Genomic DNA, 23,588 nt, shown 5'->3' on the forward strand with positions numbered 1-23,588 from the left:
TTTAAATATACAGCGTATTTCAGGATTTCAGTCTATTGGATACGCTTTTCTTATTCTGCTAAAAAATACATCTGCAGTGATCATGTCAGTGATGAGGGTGTCCAATGATGTGATATGGAAACTCACATGAAAGACATGTTCTAGAAATATTTTGTGACGTCATTTGTTTTTGCAAGATTCTTTACTACCTCCCTTATAAAAGACCCGCTCTAATGCCATTTCGTATTGGAAAGTTAAACTTTAGACATAGATATAAACCAATCTTATAAACCTAACCTGTACAATAATCGATGACTGTGTCGTCAATGTCTGGTACTTTCCGATGAACTCTACATTGCGTAGTAAGTCAAACACAGGGCACTAAAACATAAAAAAGCGGCTTTTATCACGTGTCTTTCACATGTTAATATCAAGTTAAACAAGAATTTCTGTACGTCGGAAAACTAGAACTTAGGTACAAATAATACATACATACATACATACATACATACATACATACATACATACATACATACATACATACATACAACATATATATATATATATATATATATATATATATATATATATATATATATATATATATATAATAACAAAATTACTTCTAGTACAAAGTAATGATATATGTTACTTAAGTTTCATGCATCCTGCAATCATCAGACAGAATAAGTGATAAGATTCTTAGCTCAACACTCTCAACACTTGTACGTGGTGTTAAAATTTGAAAAAAATAATATTTGTTTTGGTGGCGACATTTTGAAACCAACTCCGAGCGTTTGTTTAACAGCGTAGTTTTGTCAGCATTGATAATGTGTAGTGTTTCTGATATAAGAAGATTACATCGCTTTTGTATATTAGAGTGACTTGATGCTTTGTCAATAATTGACCACGAAATACCAAAGACCTGGTTCTTTTGTTTCAAGGACCACACGTACTTGGATAGCTCCGTACAGTGCCGATACCTTTCGTTACGGAATGATTGCATGTGATTAGCTACTGTGTTAGTATTTATAACACTCTGCTTTTAGCATCGAGCGCAGTAATTTCCCACGAGGACATCTGTATACTTCGATATATATATATATATATATATATATATATATATATATATATATATATATATATAATATCTTTACAAAGAATAGAAGATAGAAAGAAAGATGGAGATAGATAGAGTGATAGATAGATAGATAGATTGTTTGCCTATAAAGCCATAACATGCTCAATAGCAAAAAACCTTTGACTATTACTTATTTACCAAAAAGCTGATGGCAGACTGGACAGAGAGAAAAGTTAGAAAAGAATGAATGAGTAGTTCCTGACAAAGATTAGGGAATACAGACTTTGTTAATGACAATGCCAGGCTATTGCTTTACCGTTGCTTCTTGAACTGATATGGTGGCACAGATCTTATCATTGGAATGTCCTCGAACTTGAACCGCCTCCACGGCCTCGGGAAACTTAAAGTAGTAGTACTGCAATAAAAGGAGATAAAATGAAAGCAATACGCATGTCAGAGTCAATGCTTGCAGTGTAATGTCAAATGTTTGTCAGTTACATAGTTCCATTCCCGATAGGCGATATTACTTCTAGACCTGTTGTATGTGAGGCGCTTAAGCTAACTGAGCAAAATAACAGTTCATGCAGATGATGTACTCCCGTTGATTTATTTTCACCGTGTATGGTGAACTACCTACCAAGGTTTTGATATCATGATGGCCATATTAAGGGTACATAGGATGGATTCTCAGTGCAAGCCTATGTATGAGTGTTTTTTTCTTAAAAATAAAGTACGACTATTGTGAAAGGTTGGGGCTGTAGGCTGGGGCATCTGACAGTAACTGTCCGAGTTTGAGTCCCCTCCCCCATCCCATTAACAATCACCTGTAACCTACATATTTAACTCTTTAAGGTTTGTCTTTGCTATTTAAACCTTAAGCGTATTATTTGTCAATCAAGACATTCCACAAATTTTAATTATTGACTTCATATTCAGCTATTGTAATGGTGGAACATCCCATAACCGTACACGGGCAATTTAATTTAAATCTGTATCAAGCTGCTAGTCTTGCTTCATACTAAAGATTTTCATCTTGAAGCAAATAAAGCGTTGTGATACAACACAAAGCAATATGATTTTATGAATCCATAGAGATTCGTGATGAAAATCAATACCTCAAAGCTATACACAAGCCCGGAAGAGATTGATGGGGTTTTCAGGTTTTGGCAAAGACTAGTCTGAGTGCCACCATTGTTAAAGTGTAAATTCAGAGAATATTTTGCCTTCCTCAGTAAAGGTAACCATTGGCCATTATGACGACCAGTCCTTTGAAAAATATGCAGTCGCCCCGGCCCTGGCAGCTACGTTTACATATTATCTCATAACTCACCTGTGGTTGTGAAGGCGATGCCATCACAGTGTGGCGGGTAGACAATCTGCAACGACAAAGAATACACATGATGAAAAACTTGTGTGACACCTAGCGACGGTATACCACGAGATTTCACCAGTTCACGACATATATGTACGAGCGATAGCGAGTGCATATATGAAGTGAACTGGTCAAAATCGATAGGTATACCGTCGCTGGGTGTGATTTATTGCTATTATATCATAACAGTATATTGAAATTCTGGCGTGGAACGTCAAAAACGGATTTTTGCTCAAACTCGCGAGTATGCATGCCGTGCTATAATATACCACGGTTCTTTTGGCGTCTAGACCAATCAGATCACTGTATTTACGCCATCAATATACTGGTATGATAAAATAGGTAACAAGCTTGACAGCTGCATATAAATTCATATTTCATAGATATATAATCCAGGCTAAAATCAAAATTGTGCACAATATGAATTCATGCATTCCTTCATTCAGTGAAAATTAGAGCACTTACACTAGTTTCTGCCGCAATGTATAAAGATCTTCTGAATGACATTGATCACAAAAAGTGAAGGATAAGAAAAGTTTTGTATGATTAGATATTATAACATAGGACTTACTCCATTTCAAAATCATTGACGACAGTAACAATCAGACTGTAGTCTGTCGCGTTTGGTGAGGCACATGTTACTCTGATGACGACATCGTTCACCGGCTTTTCACCAAAATTCATCGGACACAGTGTCCTGGCAACAGTGTCGTATTTATGACTGAAACAGCAAATAAGTTAATCTAACAATGACGTTAGGTGACTCAGATATGCTCACACCAAATCGCTCTTTTCTAACAGTAGACGTCTGACAAGGAACATATTCATTCTACGTGTTTGCAGATATGCAAGAACATGTCTGTTTAGTATGGCTATTTTCTTGAAACGTTTAAAGAAGACTCGATACGAGCAGACACTTTGAAAAGAAACCGAGTCATAAAAAAGATATCACTATGCAAAATTTCGCGTTAAAATGGCTATAAGATAGCCTGCTATAAAAGCTGACTCGTCAAGTTCATTGCTATGCTCGGTATTCGAATTCAAACTAATGTTGTCAACACTTGATAATCAGCCCGCATGTTTCTTAACATATTAAAAGTCAATTGTGAAGAAATGTCCTAATTATATCTAAGATGAAAGACAATGGCAACATTTAGTTTCCTATTTCTTTAAGTGCTCAAATTTGAAACACGAAAATTGAGCCACAGACGCCCTCTTCCTTGCATAGTCCCCGGTCTTAAAGGGACACAGTCGACCATATTTTCATGAATTTTTTATGATACGAGATACTATTTACATTGTTTGATATGCTGAAAGATACTGAATGAAAGGATGACCATGCATATATTTGACCTCAGTTTTAGACACGATAACTGAAACCATCGCGAAAATGAATAATGTCTTGACCATTAATTCATTTTCGCGATGGTTTAATGTTTTGTGTCTCAAACCTGGGTCGAATACACGCATGGGCACCCATTCATTCAGTATCAGATTTCTTTCAACATGTCAAACAATAAAACATGTAGAGAGTATCTCGTATCAAACACAATTCATGAAAAAATGGCCGAGTTTGTCCTTTAATGTAGCGGTTCGAATAAACTTATAATCAGTGACCGTGCAAATCTATATTAGTAGGTCGGTTTAACAGGTTAATAGTTCCTCCTGGCCTAAGATGAACATTTCATATAATGAAGTTTTAGATGAACAGGGACTGACTCGGCAAGAGACTTCATTTGGAAATGTCCAGAAAACATTAAAATATTTTACACTCGACGACAAGTACACATACTTACACTGAAATTATTTCAAAAGGTAATTTCCACGACATTATGCCTTCCTGCTGGGTGACAACAAACATCACAGGATACGTCTCTTGAGCTTCACTGCTACTCACCTCTACACGAACTGCAACTGACTAAAGAGCAAAGAAACACGGCAGCTGTATCGTATAGACGGGGAGCATCGATCACTCAGTTGCGAATTGTGTTATTTTGAGAAATAGGTGATCGAAAGTTCAACATCGCTGAACGTCGGTCATTGTTCCATCTTTCGCATGGAGATATCATTCCTTCCATTGCATCAGTAATCATGGCATATTGGAATAGGCATGGAATATGGGGTTGCAAGATTAGATAGCGTCGTATGACAGGAATGCAGTTTTGAATGCATCCAAGTAAATTGTACCAGCTTAGTGGATGGCATGTCTAAAGCAGGAATAGTCAATACTCTTAACATCTTTGCTGACTACGTTGCCCTTTATATGAATTTCACAGGCACTCAGCCCTTTCAGCTCACGTGTTCACACACGTGAGCTAATGTCGCAGCGATGTCTGTCTGTGCGTCTGATATCACAAAAACGATCTACTCATAATCAAATCTGGTACATAGATTCAGTTTGCAAATGGCAAGAACTGATTAGTTTTTGGTGGGTGTGGCTTGCTTGCTTTTTGCTCATTTGCATAATTAATGATTTCAGAAAAAAACGGATTTACATTGAGAACAGCTGCACAAAACTCGATGAGAATTGCTACAAATGTTGATCACAACTAGATACATCAGCCTTGAAAGGTATTATACGGTCATAATTTGGAATTAAGAATATATTTCTGGATTGCCTTGATCAAAATTGACCAAACTTGGAATGTACATTAAGACTCCATGATTCAACAATATTGAAATTCATATTTTTTTTTATTTCACTTTATTTCGGACTAAATCAGTCCATATAATACATGATTCACGTGTAGAAAAATGTTCTTAAAGCATTACAAAAATATGATTTTCTGTGTTGGTAGAGAAAGACGAAATCAAATATTGAAATTCATCAAGCATTTTTGCTTCAGCCAATTCCTAATTTGCATATTCAATGAAATTTCCTGATGAGGGATATGTATTTGAGTTTACTTGGCCAAAGTTGACGAAACTTGCTGTGTATATCAAAGATACTGTGATACAACATTACTGAAAGTCATTAACATTTTAACTTCAGTCAATTCTTAATTTGCATATTTAATGAACTTTCCTGATTAGGAATACATATATGAGTTTACTTGACCAAAGTTGACGAAACTTGCTACTTATATTGAACATACTGTGATACAACATTATTGAAAGCCATTTAGCATTTTTTAATTTCAACCAATTACTTATTTGGATATTTAATGAACTTTCCGAATTCGGGATATTTATCTGAATTGACTAGACCAAAGTTGAAGAAAATTGCTATATACATTAAAGATACTATGATCAGTGTTCTCCCCAGAGCTATTATAGAGTGGTGGCCGCCACTCTATAATGTTTGGTAAACAATAGAAACTCATTACCATAACGATTACATTATTGTTATGCAAATTAGCCGCCACTCTATCAGAAATCCTGGGGAGATCACTGACTATGATACAACATTACTTTAATCAATTACTTATTTGCATATTTATGAACTCTCCTAATTAGGGATAATTATATCTGAATTGACTTTATTAACATTGGCAAAACTTGCTATTGATATTGAAGATACTGTGATATAATATTGTTGAAAGTCATTAAACATTTTTACTTCAGCCAATTCCTAATTTGCATATTTCATTAACTCTCCTGTTTAGGGATATTTGTCTTGATTGGCTCGACCAAAGTTGACGAACCTTCCTATATACATTAAGATACTTTGATAGAACATTATTCAAAGTCCTTTAGCATTTTACTTCAACCAATAACTTATTTGCATATTTAATGAACTCTCCTAATTAGGGATATATGCCTGGATTACTGGATCAAAGTTGGCAAGACATGCTATGTACACTGATTGCCATATACACTGGTGATACCCGGTTAAAACAATATTGAAAGTCATTTCGCATTTTCATGTCAGCTGATTCATAATTTGCATATCTAATGAGCTTTCACAGTTCAGCAAACAAAGCTTAAAGGACTTGACCAAAGGCAATTGCATTTGCAATTTAAAGTTGTGATACAATGACAGCAGTCAAAGAAATTAAGTACTTTTATTTCAGCTAATTACACGTGTACGTAACTCGAGAGGTTTATTTTGTATGAATCATAAGGGCTCTGGAGAACTGCAACACGCCCCGGCAAAACAAAATGTAATGCTTTCGATCTCAAATCTGAACCAAATGTTTGTAAACGAGACAAAAACTTCCTTAAATACGACTTAACATGCATATGTTACCAATGCAAAGGCATCTATATCAAGATTCAATCAAGTATAGCTTTCATAGCATTCAAATTCAACCGGTAACAACATATGCGTAATGGAAAAGTAGATTGTCTTGGTCTCTCACCTAAACTGTGCATATTTATAATACAATTTTGTCGATTACCATATACTAGTAGAAAGAATTGGGAGTTATTGCGTTGTTCCTCACCTTGTTCATACCGTCTCTCACTTGGAATACATACTGTATCTCTTGACCTTCAGTGACATTACCGTTGTACAGTGTGTCAAACTGATGGGCGAGGCTGCCGCCTCCGTTTGACGTTATACTCCACGACGGCTGAACCAAAGCGATCAAAATAAGCAGCAAAAACCATACAAACCGTGGAATGGCACACCCAAGTGACGCTTTCTGTCCCATCTGTCGAATGAATCGAAAAATAGTGACCCCTTCGATCCTCAATCTCTTACATGTATTTTTCAGGAGTTGTGTGTCTATCAAGTGGTTTTAGGAATGAAGTTTGTGCGTGCCACATGCACATTTACGTAGTGCAGTCATGTATTGTTTATATATTTATTTGTTTATTCATTTATCTATTTATTTATTTATCTATTTATTTATTTACACTTTTAATGGACGTCTGATTTACTCGTATTATTTACATACAAAGCATTATGAAACTATACATTTACTCTTTTATACCCCCATCGTTTGATTTTGTCTTTTGCAGTGCTTGTGGGATCGATCTACTTGATGGACGAACTGGGATCTTCTAAAGTTGGGCTCATGACAAAGCTCAACTGGCTGAGTCATATGTTGAAGAAAATTGTAGGCAAGAAATGATGTGTGCGTATTGGGGACAAACCGAATATTTTTTGAAATCGCTCTGTTTAGATAAAGTAGTGGTAAGAAGACACGGTATTGTAAAATAGCATCTCAAATATCTTACCAATATAACTGGTTGTAAATTCTTTAGGAAACCCTAGAAATTAACTAAAAGAGGACTTCAGACATACCAACAGTTGCTGTAATAAAAAAGAACAATACTGGGGCGGTAGAACAACATTGCTATTTACTTTTATGTAGTCATTCAACTTTCTGTTGACACTTTCAATTTTATCCACTTTTGTCTATTAGCGTTTGGTCTGGCAATCTGGGCAGATCGTATGAAGATTGAAGAAACTGGCTGGGTACGTCCATCATTTTTCCTCATTTTGTCATGACTTTGGTTTACTCCCATTGCGTCCTGATGATTTCAATAGTTGGAGTTCGATGGAGTATATTCCTTGGAATACTAAACATTATCACTTTTGTATGCAAACAATTTACACCTTTTTTTGTAAGAACAATCGTTCCATCTTGACTCTTCGTTTTGCAAATTGACAAGGTTACAAATCAGTGTAGATTTCACTTGACGAGGATAATTTAGCGTTTAAGACTTGCAATGAACACTATAATTTTGCCAGAATGAAAGAAATTAAGATCTACAAAATGAAAATTAAATGCTGTCTCAGTATTATCCTAAATATCGCGTGGTTCTCGCGAGGGAACAAATAATACTTAGGAGGTTTTGAACCAAAATACTATTGAGGATATGTTTAATTACAACATGTTCGCTTGAATCTAGCCATGTGATTGGTTGGAGCCAGGGTTTATATTCTCAACATTGTCAAGAAAACCTGCATAATATTTAGAAGCTCGCTAAAATTTCCAAATTCCGGTTTGCGAGCTCGACGCGCCGCCATGTTCGACAGGTCTAAGGCTTGATTACGAACTAGCTTCGTTCGCTGATTTTTCCTGCAAAATATGCTAATTTTCACCCTGGAGGTCTTTTATCTGCAACCAAATACCTTCACCTGACGTTTATAACCTCCACAGAAGATATGTTTCAAAAGGCTGAATTCGTCTCTATTAACTTAGATAGACTGCTCTTCTGTGATTTTGGAGGTGTTTTTACATAGTACATGAATTTAAATGACAATAAAAAGGCGAAGCCTAGGCACAATATCTCTTTAAGTGATTCGTGAAGATGTCAGCAAATGCGCTTTAAATTCATTCTACTTAATAATTGAAATTGATATCCATTGTGTTGTTATCACAAACATAATGAATCTTACACCTACATTGTTTCTGATGCGGATGACTGACTTTGATATGTACAAAAAATACACAGTTTCAGTCCAACTTCCCATGATCTACTTTCACTTTCATGTAAACAATTCGTGGAAGTTGTTAGTTTCGCTTTCCCTTTATGTACGGCGAATATGATTTCATCCGATGGCAAAGAATTAGCTTGCAGCTGGTCTTATATAAGTCAGCCAAATTTCCGAGAATTCTCGCTGTGTCTACCTGTAAGCTTACACCTTTAACGGAAAACTTAGGTAGCCTGTTCTTTAATGATTTTGGAAAAGGTGTTTCACATGCACGAATTTAAATGACTGTGCTCAGGCATAGCTTAGTTGTCGCGGAGCCAACGTAGATTAGTAGATTATATTTCCGTTATCAAGAAAAAAATGTTGGGAAAAGTAATTAACTTTGACCGACTCCTGTACTTAACTCGCATAAGAAGAGAATTGCAGAAAATTAGAAACAGAAGTATTAGGGCAGGAAATTAGATTCATATAGACTGTCCTAGGAGACGAATGACCATTGCAATCACATATTATGTTTATCCAGTTTCAATTACTTGTCCAATCTTGCCCTATGAATACGTTTCTCTGCCGTTTGTTCTTGAAGATGTCAGCTGATGCGGTTTCAATTCAATTTACTTAAGAATTGAATTCATATACATTGTTTAATTATCAAAAACATAATAAAGTTTACACCTCCATTGTTTCTTATTCGGATGACTGATTTCGATGTGTACGACAAAAAATTCGACTTCTGAAGATCTACTTTCACTTACGTTTTAGCAGAATTCACATAATCAGTTCGTGGAAATTGTTACTTTCTCTTTCCCTTTATGTACGGAGAATTCGCTTACATTGGATGGTACAGAATTACCTTTCACGCTAATCTTATATAACTCTGCCAAGTTTACGAGAATTCTCGCTTTGTCTACCTGTAGGCCTACACCTTTTGTCGGAAATCTATCTCGCAGAGGCCACAATTACGAGAGGCATTAACATAGATTCATCAATAACTTTCTGCCCTCGTTTAGATTTTCAGCGTATTAAAGTCGTACGAGAATTCATCATGAGAGTATGGGTATTTTATGTGGACATTTTTTGAAATTGCTCGGTATCAAGCAGAATGCCGTATCCTGGCCAGATTGATAACGAAGGTGGCAGAACCTGGCCGGGTGGGATATGCGTAACGTACATAAATTTACACAATCATAGTGTGGAGAATTCCATGCATCACTGAACCCCTCCCCCCGGCCGCATGCTACGGCTGTAAAATACATTACTGCAGAAGAGGAGACCTCTATTCTAACGATGCTTCGTGAACTACCATTAACTTACTATGACCTTGAAAAGTGCGTACACAATGCTTAGAGAAGCCGAGGCCTGACATAGGTTGTCCAAGAACAGAAATATCCGTCTACGTTTTAGCGTTTCAGGAGAGTTACATAGAACACGGCTAAAAGCGAAAGCGTTTCAGGAGAGTTGCAGTGAGCACGGCTAAAAGTGAAAGCGTTTCAGGAGAGTTGAATTATGCACGGCTCAAAACGAACACTCTTCACGAGAGTATTGAGCGTGGTTCAAAACCAATGCCTTTCACTCCGAATGATAGGTACTACAGTCTGATTTTGACCCTGCTTATGCCCTATATGCCCTATAAGCGGTACGGAGTTCTCCTTTCCGGATGAGCCCATTGCAAAGGCCTGAAAGGCGTTATCCACAACAGCAGTGTATTTCTATCCTTAGACTAGCTTCTATTAAATAATATGTTGAGACTGCAAAGACCCATGCCACAGAAATACGGACAGCGCTCGGGAAATTTACTTACCATTTGTCGTGTTCCCTCCATCAAAAAGCTAAGAGTTACGTCTGTACAAATTTGTCTGAAGTTCTCTGCAGAGAAGAGTTCGTAGAAATGGCTTGAATTCTCGCTTTCACTTCCTTAATATATTGTCTGATGACCTTTATTTTCTCACATATAATGTAAGCCGTGAGCAAATTGCAGCTCCCCCTCTTCCCCCACGAATGTATAGACTGACCTAAATAATATCCGGTGACGGCGCTATTGCTGATCAACGAGCGAGAGAGCTCGCTCGCAGTGTTGCTAACTCGATCGATCGATTTTACTATGATTTTAACTTTCGTTTTCATTTTTGAGTCTCCTTTCAATTTACATTTTTATTTTTAGTTTATTGTCATTTTGACATTTTTCTGATTTCCATTTTGACTTGGACTTTCGAAACAAAAGTAATTTTCGTTATGATATTCGTTTCAAATGTAAATTCACCGTCGTTTTGATTTTACTATGAGTTTGACTTTCGTTTGTTTATTTTTAATATCCAATTCATTTCCAATTTTTAACCGTAGATAATGACCCAGATCAGCAGTTTAACACGAACGAAGAGCTTATGCATGTGTCGACGTCCCTGCATCGCAGGGTCGGTTAGGTCGTGCGCTAGGCCAATATAAAGTTGAAAATGTCTAACATTTGTCAAGCAAATCTCTAACAATGAGTAATGTATTTGGAATATGCTGGCTGGATGTTTTCGACCATGGTGGCACACCCTCCAATGAAAATTTCAGGAGTACCACTCCTGGGGTTTTAGCGACCTCATGGGATCGGGGAATGGGCTTGGAAAGGGGCAGACCAAATTTATCGGGGTATTTTTGTTTAATTTATATATTTTCTTTTCCTAGGTTAAATTCCTGTGTTAGTCGTAGCTAATGACACTGTCACACCTTGACGATTTAGCAAGCGTATGTCAACACATGAAAAATTTGGCGAATACGCTGGCGTACGTCGAATACGTTATTGAAAACTTTTGTATAAGTTAAAAGCACACTGAAGCGCGCTGGTATACGTCGTTGTGCGGCGAGGTCGTCGAAAATGTTGTGCACGCACAAAACTTTTCGACGTATGCCAGCGTATGGCTCATTATGGGCTAGGTATTGGACGGGGTACATCATTGCTTTTATTTTATAGTTTTGGCAATGCCAGTGAATTTGTAGGTGTGGGAAACATGTGGGGCAACAATGCTGGATAATCGGATACATTATTGGTATAAATCTAGGGGATGATGTCACAACATTCACTGATATTGACAAAGCTATAATATAATTAAAGACAACATACAACATGTGCTGAGAAGCTGAGAAATCAGAGAGAATTTTAATATCACCAAATTTCCCCTGAATTGAGCATATTATTCAAACCTAGTAATTTCATTTTCCAATAGCAACATTATCATCACTTTTTATGGATAGCTAGATATGATGTAGAGTTGGAAAGAACATGGTATCGCAAGCACTAATGAAGGCACAACGTTATCATACATAGAGATATGATATTGTACTTGGATGCCCCACAAAAATAATACGTACACAAATGAACGACAACATAAAAGGAAAAAATACACAGCAAAATTCTAAACATGAAATGAAAAAGACATAGGTCATGTCCTCAAAACGAAACAGAAGACTGAGTGTCCGTTGAAAAAGACAACTAGGAAATACTGATATGCAAAGTATAGTATCTAAAAATAATCATAATATCATGTCCTTGCTAAAATGATGTAAGAGTGTTACCCTTAAATTCATGCTATACCACTTCTATCAGACCTTTTTGTGAATAATGCTTTAATTCAAGTCTGCTGTTTTCATGCATTAAAAATAACTACAGAAGTTGATTTGCGCTAATGAAAGAACAAAGTCATTACCTATGCGACAGTGATGCTTCAAATTTGCTTCGCATGCATATAATGTTACAGTATTGATCTACGGAGTCACCTCGAAGGTGAATTCAAGAATTTTCAACACCATTGGGAATCTAATCTACTATATTTAGTCAATGTATTGAAAACAAAAAAGAGCACTTTGTCCGACTCATTTCAATCCATATCATGCCTGCAAGTCGTTGACACGACTTTTAACTAACATTACAGAATAAACTTTCATTAAATAAGGCAAATTTATCGGATTTCTACTGGTTTTGTACACTCTCCAAACAGTACACTGTCAGATAAAAAAGTATTGTTTCTACTGTTTAAGTGTCTAATTATCGTTAGTTTTGTTTGTATCATAGGGTTGCTGATATGAGGCGCTAGCAAAATAAGTTGGATAGAATCGATGATAATTCTTTCTTCAAATTCGTAGCGCGTTCATGCTTCAAGTCCAATCTAGAAAGCCGGTATTTCGTTCCTTGGTTTGTTGTAATCCACATCATCATCCAGAGTCAACAATGTCTGTGAAAGTAAATTTCAAAAAGACTATTGCAGACATCGTAGTTATCGGCACATTTATACCTTTCATGGAGACTAGTAAGCGTACGGACGACAACTAGTACGATTAATAGCAGGGAAGGAAGTCTGGTTGGAAGTCGCACTGTCAGTAGGGTACCTATAATGGCCAGACAGCTAAACAGGCAGCTAAAGAAGCAGCGAAACATGTATGTATGGGTGCGTGCGTGTGGATGATTACTTGATTGACAGCTAGGTAGGTAGGTAGGTAGGTAGGTAGGCAGGCAGGCAGGTAGGTATGTAGGTAGGTAGGGTAGGGTAGGGTAGGGTAGGGTAGGGTAGGGTAGGGTAGGGTAGGGTAGGGTAGGGTAGGTAGGCAGCTAGGTAGCCAGGTAGCACGGTAGGATGGGTAAATAGGCAGGCAGGTAGGTAGGCAAGTATGGATGAATTTACATGAAATACAGACGCAGCTATTGATAAAATTGATATAAACTAAATACAAAGCATTACAATAGGTTGGTTGTTTCCATTGCAAGACATACAACAAGTCTCTCTTCGTTAATTACGTGTCCACGCTGTTGGTCTTATATTCAGTTGTTCAGCTGGCTTAATAGCAATTTCGTAAGTAAACAAGTGGAAGACATAAATTTATTAGCGTATTGAAATAGAAATTGGGAACAACAGGGACAATGCGATGGCTATGAGTTGAATTTACATTTACACTGGCTTGCCATTGCAATAGATTGGGCCACTTTATGGAGTAAAATCAACAAGATTCTTTTGTATGATTTCATAGTATAACCCTACCATGAATGTGAAAAACAGGCCACAGGCTGACAAGAAGTGCCATACATCATGATCATCGTAGAAATCAAACAGAAGACAGTCACGATTTCCTTCACGTGATTCTGCCGGGGTTTTCTGCAGAAGTGGAAAAAGTGTAAAGATAAGGTTGCGGAAGCGAATACATGAAAATAAGCAAAACCATGTGAATAAAAAGCACAGCCATGTTGCACAAAATTGTCATATGTAGCTGGCGTCATTTCAGCCACTTGAGCCATAGTTATACATTACATGTAAGTTATACTCACCTCCCACTGGGCTAAGCCCTGAACGAAGAAATACAACGCTGGCACCCACACGACGTTCAACACAAGAAACACGGCAGTTCGTGGTGATTTTGGAAGAATTCTTTCTCCCCATAGATACTGAAATATAACTCAAAATAGTAGATAATCAATTAAGAGGACAGCGGCTTGGCAATGAATACTATCGCGGACTTTAATTGAAAGTTTGTGCAGTCCTTTACCATATTGTGCATAAATATTAATTCCTGCATATAAGATATTACAACTTGAAAATGGATATATCATCACCTCAAATGTTGACTTAATTAGGCAAGAATATCATTTACCTTCATGGTAATGTAAAATCCTATGTACCACGCGGAATTGGCCAAGAAGACGTACAACAGATGCGAAGCAAAATTTTGAGGTTGTGCGATTGCGCCGTACAAGGCACTGAAACAAAGAACATTTTAAGAGACAGGCGTGAACGATGTGTGCATGATAACGCTCTAGTCATCTTTTCAAAATATGCTAACATGTTCATTTGCTTCCAGCACTTATGGCCTGCGGATACGACAATTAAGCTTACAGCTCAATTTCATCAAGTTCGACTTTCCACTCATGCCCAAGTTACTACAAAGCCTATTAAAAATAAAACCTATCTAACAAAAGGGACTCTGCAACTTACAACGACAAATTGATGACATTTCCAACAAGAAGTAGCACAATCCGCGCCTAAAAACAAAAGAAAACAAACACAAATCCTATAGAGGGAGCATAGAGAAATCTGGTGAATACACTGGTAAAGGTGCGCATGTACGTGCACTGTCTCTCTTTGTCGATTTCAACACATAAAGAATTGACACAGAATGTTTTTTCTCCTTAAACGACGCAGCAGTGATGACAATGACAACCGTGAAAGACCAAACTATTGTTATTATACTCAGGACACAATAATATTCTGCCAAACCTTTTGCAGTCATGGTATCTCTTTTGATTCTGACTACTGTTAAATAAATTGTGGAAAATACCATTGGCATTCTTTGATAACAAGCTAACCGCTTGAATTGGGTACCGGTATAGGATGATATATAGTAGGCGGACACAGCTCAACGTCTATGGTTTCAATTTACATTCGTACATGGTGAAAACAAACACTTATCTGTTTGTTAACATACTGTCTTTTGTAAATAATTACTTCTTGAAATTTGCCATTATTATCAAAGACCTACCATTCAGTTGAAACTGTGACTCCAATTGCTTACATTGTAAATAAATAGTCACACAAACGGATCAAAACGTCAGTCAAGTTTAGAGCAATCATTTTTTAGTTTGAGTTTTCAAGGTCAACCGTTGAGAAGGGTGGAATAAATTGGTGAAGTTAATCGGAGATTAAACGCGTATCTTTTGTGAAATTTCGTAATATACTTTGTAACCATAGAGATCTTTTCGTCACGACTAATCACTCACCGGATACTTTGGTCGACTGCATTTTCGTAGTGCCTGAAATGACTTCCCTAACCTGTCTGTGTGTAGAAGTGAAGTGAAATCAGGTTTTAATCTTACACTACTATTCCACCACTATGTCCGTGCTCACCTACAGTACAATCATACATTTCACTACAATAACAAACCATTAGGTGCATAAGGCATTGTTTTTGCAAGACTTCACCTCTTGATTCCAACACACCTAGGAAGCTTAACAGGTAAATAAAATGAAGCTATCAACAAAGTAAAAGCAATGAGTTTTTAAAGATATACGCGGATAAAACCGAAAGGAGATGACACATGAGGCTTTCACTTCCAGTTACATATTTGAAAAACATTAGATTTTCTCTGTCTACTCTACACGAAAGGGACTTTCGACTCACCACGGCTGATCCCCTCCACGTAGTATATTTGCGTAGTTAGTACAAAGGTCACCAAAATGTGCAATATGGTGAAGGTAACCCAGAACCACACAGTCCCACAGACCTGAAAACAATGTAACTTTGCAACTATCTTAGAGAATCCCGTACCGACTTCCTAAAATATTCATATTTAAGTATTAACAACTCTACGAAATTTTTATATAAGACACAACTAGACACTACAACTCAACGACACATACAAATATGTACACGCTTGGACTTTCATATTCTCTCCGGACTTTTATTGTTTGAAGAATAATTTGAAGGTTACTAACATTCTCCCGCCCTCTTCGTGAAATTTCGCATCCTTTTTTCGAATGAAAATTTTGAAGACGCTCACTTTGCAATGCACCCAGGTTCAAAGGAGACGCATTTGTTATACAGAAACAGAGGTATCCTATCTAAAAAGCTTAAACACACACTTGCAACACCAATGCAAGTACTTTACTTAGACTGACAAAAATAACGAACCAGCAAAAGAAGGAAAAAACTTACCACTCCAATGACAGTGACAAAGATGACAAGAGCGAGACATGTATAGGTCAAATGTGCAGTTGATGTTATGTCTGGATGCCTCGCCTGGTATAGCTTTAGCATGCTAAGACCGACCATAATGTACATATAAGACGTATCTTGGGTGAGAAAAAAACAATGATAGAATTCCTTTGTTATCTTACTAAGTATTGTATTAATATTCCCTACTATGAGTCATTGCGAAAAGGCCAGGTACAATTCAGTGCAACCAAACTCTAGTTGTGCATATGAGTGACAAGACGTATTCAACGTATTGTTAAAGGCACGGATACATACATGGTTACCTGTCTTAATTGATTTTATTTCATAATATTGTTGGGATATGGTTGTCGTTATATCTGCCAAACTTGCTCTTGAAATCTTCTTCTCCATGGTGCTGATCACAGTAGTATTCTACCGTGGTAATGATGGGTTTAAAACACGAATTTCCTCATGGTTATTTGATGTTTTCAAAATAATGCACAAATGAAATCAATGCACACACTAGACTAACGCTTACAGAAAAAAATAAATATTTGAATTTTCATGACTTGTTAGAATAGTATTGCTATTGTGTGCAATTTCGGAAAGTATTCGAGGTCTCAAATTTTTTCAGTAACTTTCCGGCCTATGGCTCGTGTAGTTTCATTTTGAAGCTCTTGGGTAAGTAAGGTTACTTGATTTTCTTAAAATAGAAAATTTTGATTTTTCCCATAGAGACATGGCGGCCGTTTGGATTTCAAATGTGGTAAATGTAAGGTATTTGTTTCTGGAGTACCACATATTTACGGCGAACCCTAATTGCATTTTCCAATGTTAAAGGCAAATGATAAAAGTTCCCTTGATAACAGTTGGAGCGACAGTAGAGGACTGTTTTGAGGCACGCACTGCTTTAAGCCAAACATAGGAAGGGATGAACGGCGAAGTGGTTTGCTGGGCTCAGTCGATTTTCGTGGCAGAACTATTTTTAGGTATTGTTCCTTATGATTCAGTTGGCGACTTCTAAGCCGTCTGGGTTCAATCTAAAATCAATATTACAAAATCAAACTTACCAAATTGGAAGTTAGCATGAGTTGGGCACACATGATAGCAAGCACTGTGAATTCCCTCCATGATCAAGGCGATACCAATGGCGTAAAATATGCCAAAATATCTTGGGAGACCGAGTTCCTGTGATGGAAACATTTGATCGACGATATTCTTTAGAAGGCTTGGCGGTCCCTATTTAATCTGTACGAGTAATAAACTGATTGTTTGTTATTTTCAAATCGGTATAGACCCTACCCCCACCCCGCACCTAGGTAAATTATCGACATTTCCTAAATTTAACGAATCCGGGTTCAATACAAGAAGAACCATGCAAAATTGTCAATACTCGTTTATATGCGTGTGCACTTCGACATGAAAGAAAATAAAAGTTACACTAAAACTTTAACAATACCTGTCCGCTTTCTTTGTATTTGCATCTCTCCATATGTTTCCGTTCTTCCCTTCGAGTGATGATGATGAATAGTATGCCAAGTAAGATGTAACCGACATTACTGAATACATTGTTGAAAGAACTGGTGAGGAAAATATTTAAGACATTCCTTTGACAACAAAATCCTTCATGTCTACTTCAATATTTGTGTCACTTGTTGATTGGATTTATATTTACAATACCGCAAGTGTTTGTCTCTGAACAATAAATGGCTATCGGTGTTTCTACCAGCGTCTAGGGTTTGATTTACATACTAGAAACAATAGGGGTCACTAGAAAAACAACTTTAAAGATATGTTATGTGCTGTCGGATAAAGTTTTCTTCTGAAAGAGTTGATGTCAGAGGCCGGTCTTATTTGAAACAACAATGGAAAATGCTATTCCAACCTTCTTAGGAATAACGGCAGATTATAACTGACAAAATTCTAACCTTAGCACACCGAGGGGATTAGAACATAGGAAGTTGTAGTAGCAGACATCTTCGTCACCATTATCATGGAATATCTTGGACGAAAAATGGAACATATAATAAATAAATAAATAAATAAATAAATAAATAAATAATAATAATAATAATAATAATAATAATAATTTGGGAAGAATAAACGGTAACTCATGGACAAGGATGGGTAAAATGAACAAATGGTTAAATATATATATATATATATATATATATATATATATATATATTAATATATATATAATTTATTTATTTAATCATTTGTTCATTTTACCCATCCTTGTCCATGAGTAACCGTGTATTCTTCCCACATCTTAGAAAGAGTAACCAAGAGGCAAGGCTAGCAACAACAACATTACAACAACGACCACAAACAACGACAAACAACAACAACAAAAACCACCTTTTAATATTGATATACCAAGCATATTTTGCTTTGGACTTTATTTCGTGCATACCTACATTTTGGCGAGCCAAGACGAGTTGTATCACTGGTAATGCGTAGAAGATGGCTATAGGAATGAGGTTCGTGCAATACAACTTGTACTTTTCAGATTGGGCTTCGTCAGGATTCTTCGACAAATCAGCCACAGACAGTGGTGGCTGAAAGAAGAAGTTTTGCATGGTTACCGAATACTTCACATACATGAATATTTTCCCCTACGAAAAAATGTGTATAGTCGATGTTCCAACACGAGTAAGACTTAAAAAGCGATAACAGAAGCGAGAATGACGCTTCAAATTGCAACTGCTTGCGGTCACTATACACAGCTATAATTAAATATATATTAAAATTGTATTCGATGGTAGAATGGGCTTTCATTTGTTTTCAAGGTCTAGTCGTGACGCCATCACATGACATGGTTATGTGATGGAAATAGAATTCGTGTCCATTGGACTTGTCTATGGCACTTTGCTTCAGCAAATCACGCACACAGTGATTTTGCGCGAAAGCAGAACGATCAAATAGATACCACAGGTAAAGTCTTGTCTGGAGCCTTAATGCTAGAGTGAAATGTCCTGTGATGGACAGATGTACACTGTTATTATTCACAGAAGAGACAACCGTTTTCTTGTGTGTTAACAATTCCGTGTTTCCCGTTCATTTTGCTGGACGAATTTATAATGCCTTACCAATATACCACTTGGGTCATACCTTTGCGATGTCAGTGCTGCTCTCTCTTTTTAACATAAGGTAATCTACTCCACCTTGTTGAAAACGAAGGAGAACATTTTTTCAGCATTGGCTCTCTCACATGTCTAATTTGTGAGAGTGTGCTTGTATACACATAATGTGTAATATGGTAACATATGCTTAGAGATGGACTATTTGCAGGACAGAATCCATCACTTAAATGTGAATCTGCTTATTCCACTCAAATACTTCAAGGTAGGTGTCAATTTACTATGACATACGTATGCCCTTGGCTGATTTGAAAAAATACTCTTGATGGCTGCTCTTTTTATATCGGAAGACATTACTAGGATGTTGTTTGACCAAAATTTGTACGCCTTTGCAGATTATTATTGTGCAAAGTAAATTTAAATCTGTTGACACTCATGTGTGTTATGGTGATCGACGTGCAAAATCTCAACCTTCGGTAAATTGCCAGAGGGGCTTTTAACAACCGACAGACGGACGTCCATAGTCCAAGTTTAAATACAGTCAATTGGATTGAGCTGTTGTTTGTGTAAAGTATCTGCACATGCAACTTAAAAATGTGTGAATGATGGCAACAAGGCAGCACTATGAGATCCAAAAACAACATATCTAAAATACATGCGCTGTAAATCGCCATATGATATGATGGACAATGTACAGGACAATTTCGTAGAAGTAGCAGAAGTTTTATCGTCATGCGGTGTAAAATATATCTTGTCAAATTTCAGAAAATTTGCAAGCAAAAATGTCATAATTATTTCATATCCTGAGAACGATAGGTAAGGATTTATGTCACGATCACATTTTCAAATGTACGTACTAAATTCAAATACACTTTCATGTCGTTTATTTAGTGTTCTACGCGACGTGCGCTGCCTCTGCCGAGCTATGGTTAGTATGTACCGCAAAGAAAACACATCCTTGACTTATGCATCGAAACTTGATCAAACTATGAAAATATCCCAACGTCGCTTCGTAGTTGCCTGTTTGTTAAACTTGCATTTGATTTCTATATGTTTAATCACCGATTGCTACAATTACTTATTATTGTGACTCAATTTCTAGTCTGATATCGTCCTTCAAATGAAGTAAAAGCATTAACACATTGTCTATCACGTTGATGTGACAAGTTTCTGTATCTGAGTTACACTGACATTGAATTACAAATTATATTATGTAGGGCTCAGCCCTTTGTGTCGCGCCAGGGGTTAACATTGGCAATGTTATTTGTATTGATTCATGATAAAATATAATCAATTGTTACTTCATATACGTTTATATGACAACTATGCCCACTTTCCCTCTGATGAAAACAGTTCACGTACGTACACTGACGTACACGACGTCAAACCCTGCAGCAGTGCAGGAATAGATTTTCTGTAATGTGTAAAAATGTTGGACAAAAATTGGCAATTTTTACCATGATAACAGCCTATTGTGTTAAACAAGGGACGTATTATGCCATCGTTACCATTGCAATGGTAACCGCACTGCCCACCTTCCACTTGCAAGCTGAAAACTAGAGCGTTCCGTCTAAAAACTGGCAATTTTTGAATCTAGTTATTGACACAGGGGGCGCTTTTCTAAAATTCAATCCCAGCATTCTTTGCGTATGCCCCCGTTCATATGCACGACAGTTTTCTCCCATTTTCTACTTTTTATGCGTTATATTAACGATATTTTGTATCAGCAACAAGGTGGATAATAACACTAACTGGCTAACAAAAGATATATTTTAAAATGGCATGTTATAAAATAATAATTTGCACGTTTGTACTTGTTTATTTACGAGTACTCAAAAAAACATGATGGCGGCGCCCATAATATGAAGGTAGGGTACACTTCCGGTTAGTCGCATAGTATATTATGAATAAGCGCATGCGTAGTCAGTAAGCCGCTGGCGCGACTATTAAATCATCGCAAACAACCAGTGACTGGCTGAGGTTCCATGGCCCGGAAAGACTCTCGCACATTAAGAGAAGTCTTTTTTGACTATAATGCACGTCCTTAGCCATATACCAATTCATGCACACAAAATCTACACAACAGAGCATTGCTTATTTTATTACCTTGCTGACGTCTCTTACTTCCTTCTGGTTCAGGATCAACACCTTCCGTCTCTTCGTCATTACTGATGAAAATTCAGAAAGAACTGTTGTAATATTGAAGAAGCTTGAGTGCACTGAGCATCGATCGATCAATATCAACATTTACGTTATCTAAACCATGTATTCATTCACATATTAAATAAAACATGCCTAGATAAATAAATATAGATAGATAGAAAGATAGATAGATAGATAGACAGACATACAGACATACAGACGTACAAGATAGATATCTCGATCGATATGTCGATAGATAGATAGATAGATAGATAGATAGATAGATAGATAGATAGATAGATAGATAGATAGATAGATAGATAGATAGATAGATAGATAGATAGATAGATAGATAGATGCATGCATGCATTTATACATGCATAAAGAGATAGATCGCTAGAAACATAATGGATACATAGATACATACCTGGATGCATACCTAGAGACATACATACACGCATATATATGTAGGTACGCATGTACGTACAAATACATCCGTGCGTACGTACATATGTACATACATGCATACATGCATGCATGCATGCATATATACGTACGTACGTACTTGCCTACGTATATACGTATACGTACGTATAAGTACGTACATACATACATACATACATACATACATACATACATACATACATACATACATACATACATACATACATACATACGTATACCCACCAGCAACAATACTGTATCAGCAGAATTAACGCATAGACGCCATAGAACGACAAATAAAATAGAACCATTAGTGTAGTGCCTAGCCAGTATGTAGATCCTGTCCAGAAAAACAATTAACGTCATGATGAAATGGGATTTTGTGTTCTAAAATATGCCTAAATAAAGTCAAACACATTTGAGTACTGGTATAATATTTTATCATAAAAAATCTTACTCATGCCGATATCGGTTCATCCTACTGAGTTTTACCGTAAAATATCAGCCGTGATATTTCACGGTACACATTGAGATACGCACGCATTTGTAATTTGACGGTAAACAACGTAAACAAACAAAATGGCTGCGGCTGTCAGCCAGTGAAGCGATATCGCCGGCGTAAAATCTAAAGGGCTTTGAGGAATACGGATATTTCGTAGCTAACATTCTCTCGTTTCTCGCGGCACGGTTTACCTCCGAACAGGTAGCGAGCGCGTGGCGTGACAGCAGTGTCACGCGCGCGACATCTGTTGGCATGGCAACTCTCAGTGTAAACAAACAAAATGGCGGCCCATATATTTAAGCAATAAAGCACACCTAGCGATGGTAAACCACGAGATTTGACCAGTTCACGACATATATGCACGAGCGATAACGAGTGCATATATGAAGTGAAATTGTCAAAATCGAGTGGTAAACCGTCGATGGGTGTGATTTATTGCTAATATGTCATAACAATATATTGAAAATTTGGCGTGGAACATCATAAAAAGGAATTTTCCTCAAGCTGACAGCTAGCGAGCATGCCAGCCGTGGTATATCGCCAATATACCACGGTTCTTTAAGCGTCTCGATCAATCAGATCGCTGTATTTGCACCATCAATATACTGGTTAAATAGTAACACATGGCTGGTGGTCAGTACTGATGATGCCCGAGCCGTAGGCGAGGGCATCATCAATATTTCGATCATGACCACCATCCCTTGGGCAGGCAAAAAATCGTGATATTGCCCTAGCTCTCATGTGTTATTATTTTTATTACATCGAACAAGCAAACATGCAAAGACACAAAAACACAAAGACTTCTTCGAGTACAGTTCGCCTTTCTGAGTCCGGACCTCAGCGTGAAATGTTGTCGTGAATGGGGGGACTGTTTAAGGGGCAATATGCTATTACAATTGTAACCTATCAAAAACTGTCTTTTCCTTTAAATCTCTCCTGATTTCGATCGCGCTCGATCATTGTAGAGGGGCTGCCATTTT

The 23,588-nt window shown here is 37.0% G+C and overlaps 2 protein-coding genes across 2 annotated transcripts in view; both read right to left on the reverse strand.

Annotated features, from left to right (window-relative positions):
* Positions 1-10,715, reverse strand: part of LOC139127021 (SID1 transmembrane family member 1-like) — a 30,546-nt gene extending 19,831 nt beyond the window's left edge. Inside the window, exons 1-7 of the mRNA XM_070692950.1 lie at positions 10,559-10,715; positions 6,818-7,027; positions 4,229-4,350; positions 3,004-3,153; positions 2,391-2,436; positions 1,377-1,475; positions 277-360 (exon numbers count right to left, since the gene is read on the reverse strand). Of these exons, the coding sequence (XP_070549051.1) occupies positions 277-360; positions 1,377-1,475; positions 2,391-2,436; positions 3,004-3,153; positions 4,229-4,350; positions 6,818-7,027; positions 10,559-10,579 (732 nt within the window). The 5' untranslated portion in view covers positions 10,580-10,715. The remainder of the gene's footprint in view (positions 1-276; positions 361-1,376; positions 1,476-2,390; positions 2,437-3,003; positions 3,154-4,228; positions 4,351-6,817; positions 7,028-10,558) is intronic.
* A 1,156-nt stretch (positions 10,716-11,871) lies between these two features.
* Positions 11,872-21,710, reverse strand: LOC139127019 (SID1 transmembrane family member 1-like). Its single transcript, XM_070692948.1, has 14 exons — positions 21,627-21,710; positions 19,552-19,604; positions 18,858-18,998; positions 18,366-18,439; positions 17,897-18,017; positions 17,508-17,625; positions 16,438-16,574; positions 15,904-16,006; positions 15,503-15,558; positions 14,721-14,767; positions 14,380-14,485; positions 14,057-14,173; positions 13,773-13,886; positions 11,872-12,971 (listed from the first exon to the last, which is right to left on the reverse strand). Exons 2-14 carry the CDS (start codon positions 19,585-19,587, stop codon positions 12,906-12,908), a joined length of 1,236 nt encoding a protein of 411 aa, XP_070549049.1. The 5' UTR covers positions 19,588-19,604; positions 21,627-21,710; the 3' UTR covers positions 11,872-12,905.
* Between the last annotated feature and the right edge of the window lie 1,878 nt (positions 21,711-23,588).

This window comes from Ptychodera flava, unplaced genomic scaffold (assembly GCF_041260155.1).
Source record: "Ptychodera flava strain L36383 unplaced genomic scaffold, AS_Pfla_20210202 Scaffold_28__1_contigs__length_4768798_pilon, whole genome shotgun sequence".
Lineage (NCBI taxonomy): Eukaryota > Metazoa > Hemichordata > Enteropneusta > Ptychoderidae > Ptychodera > Ptychodera flava.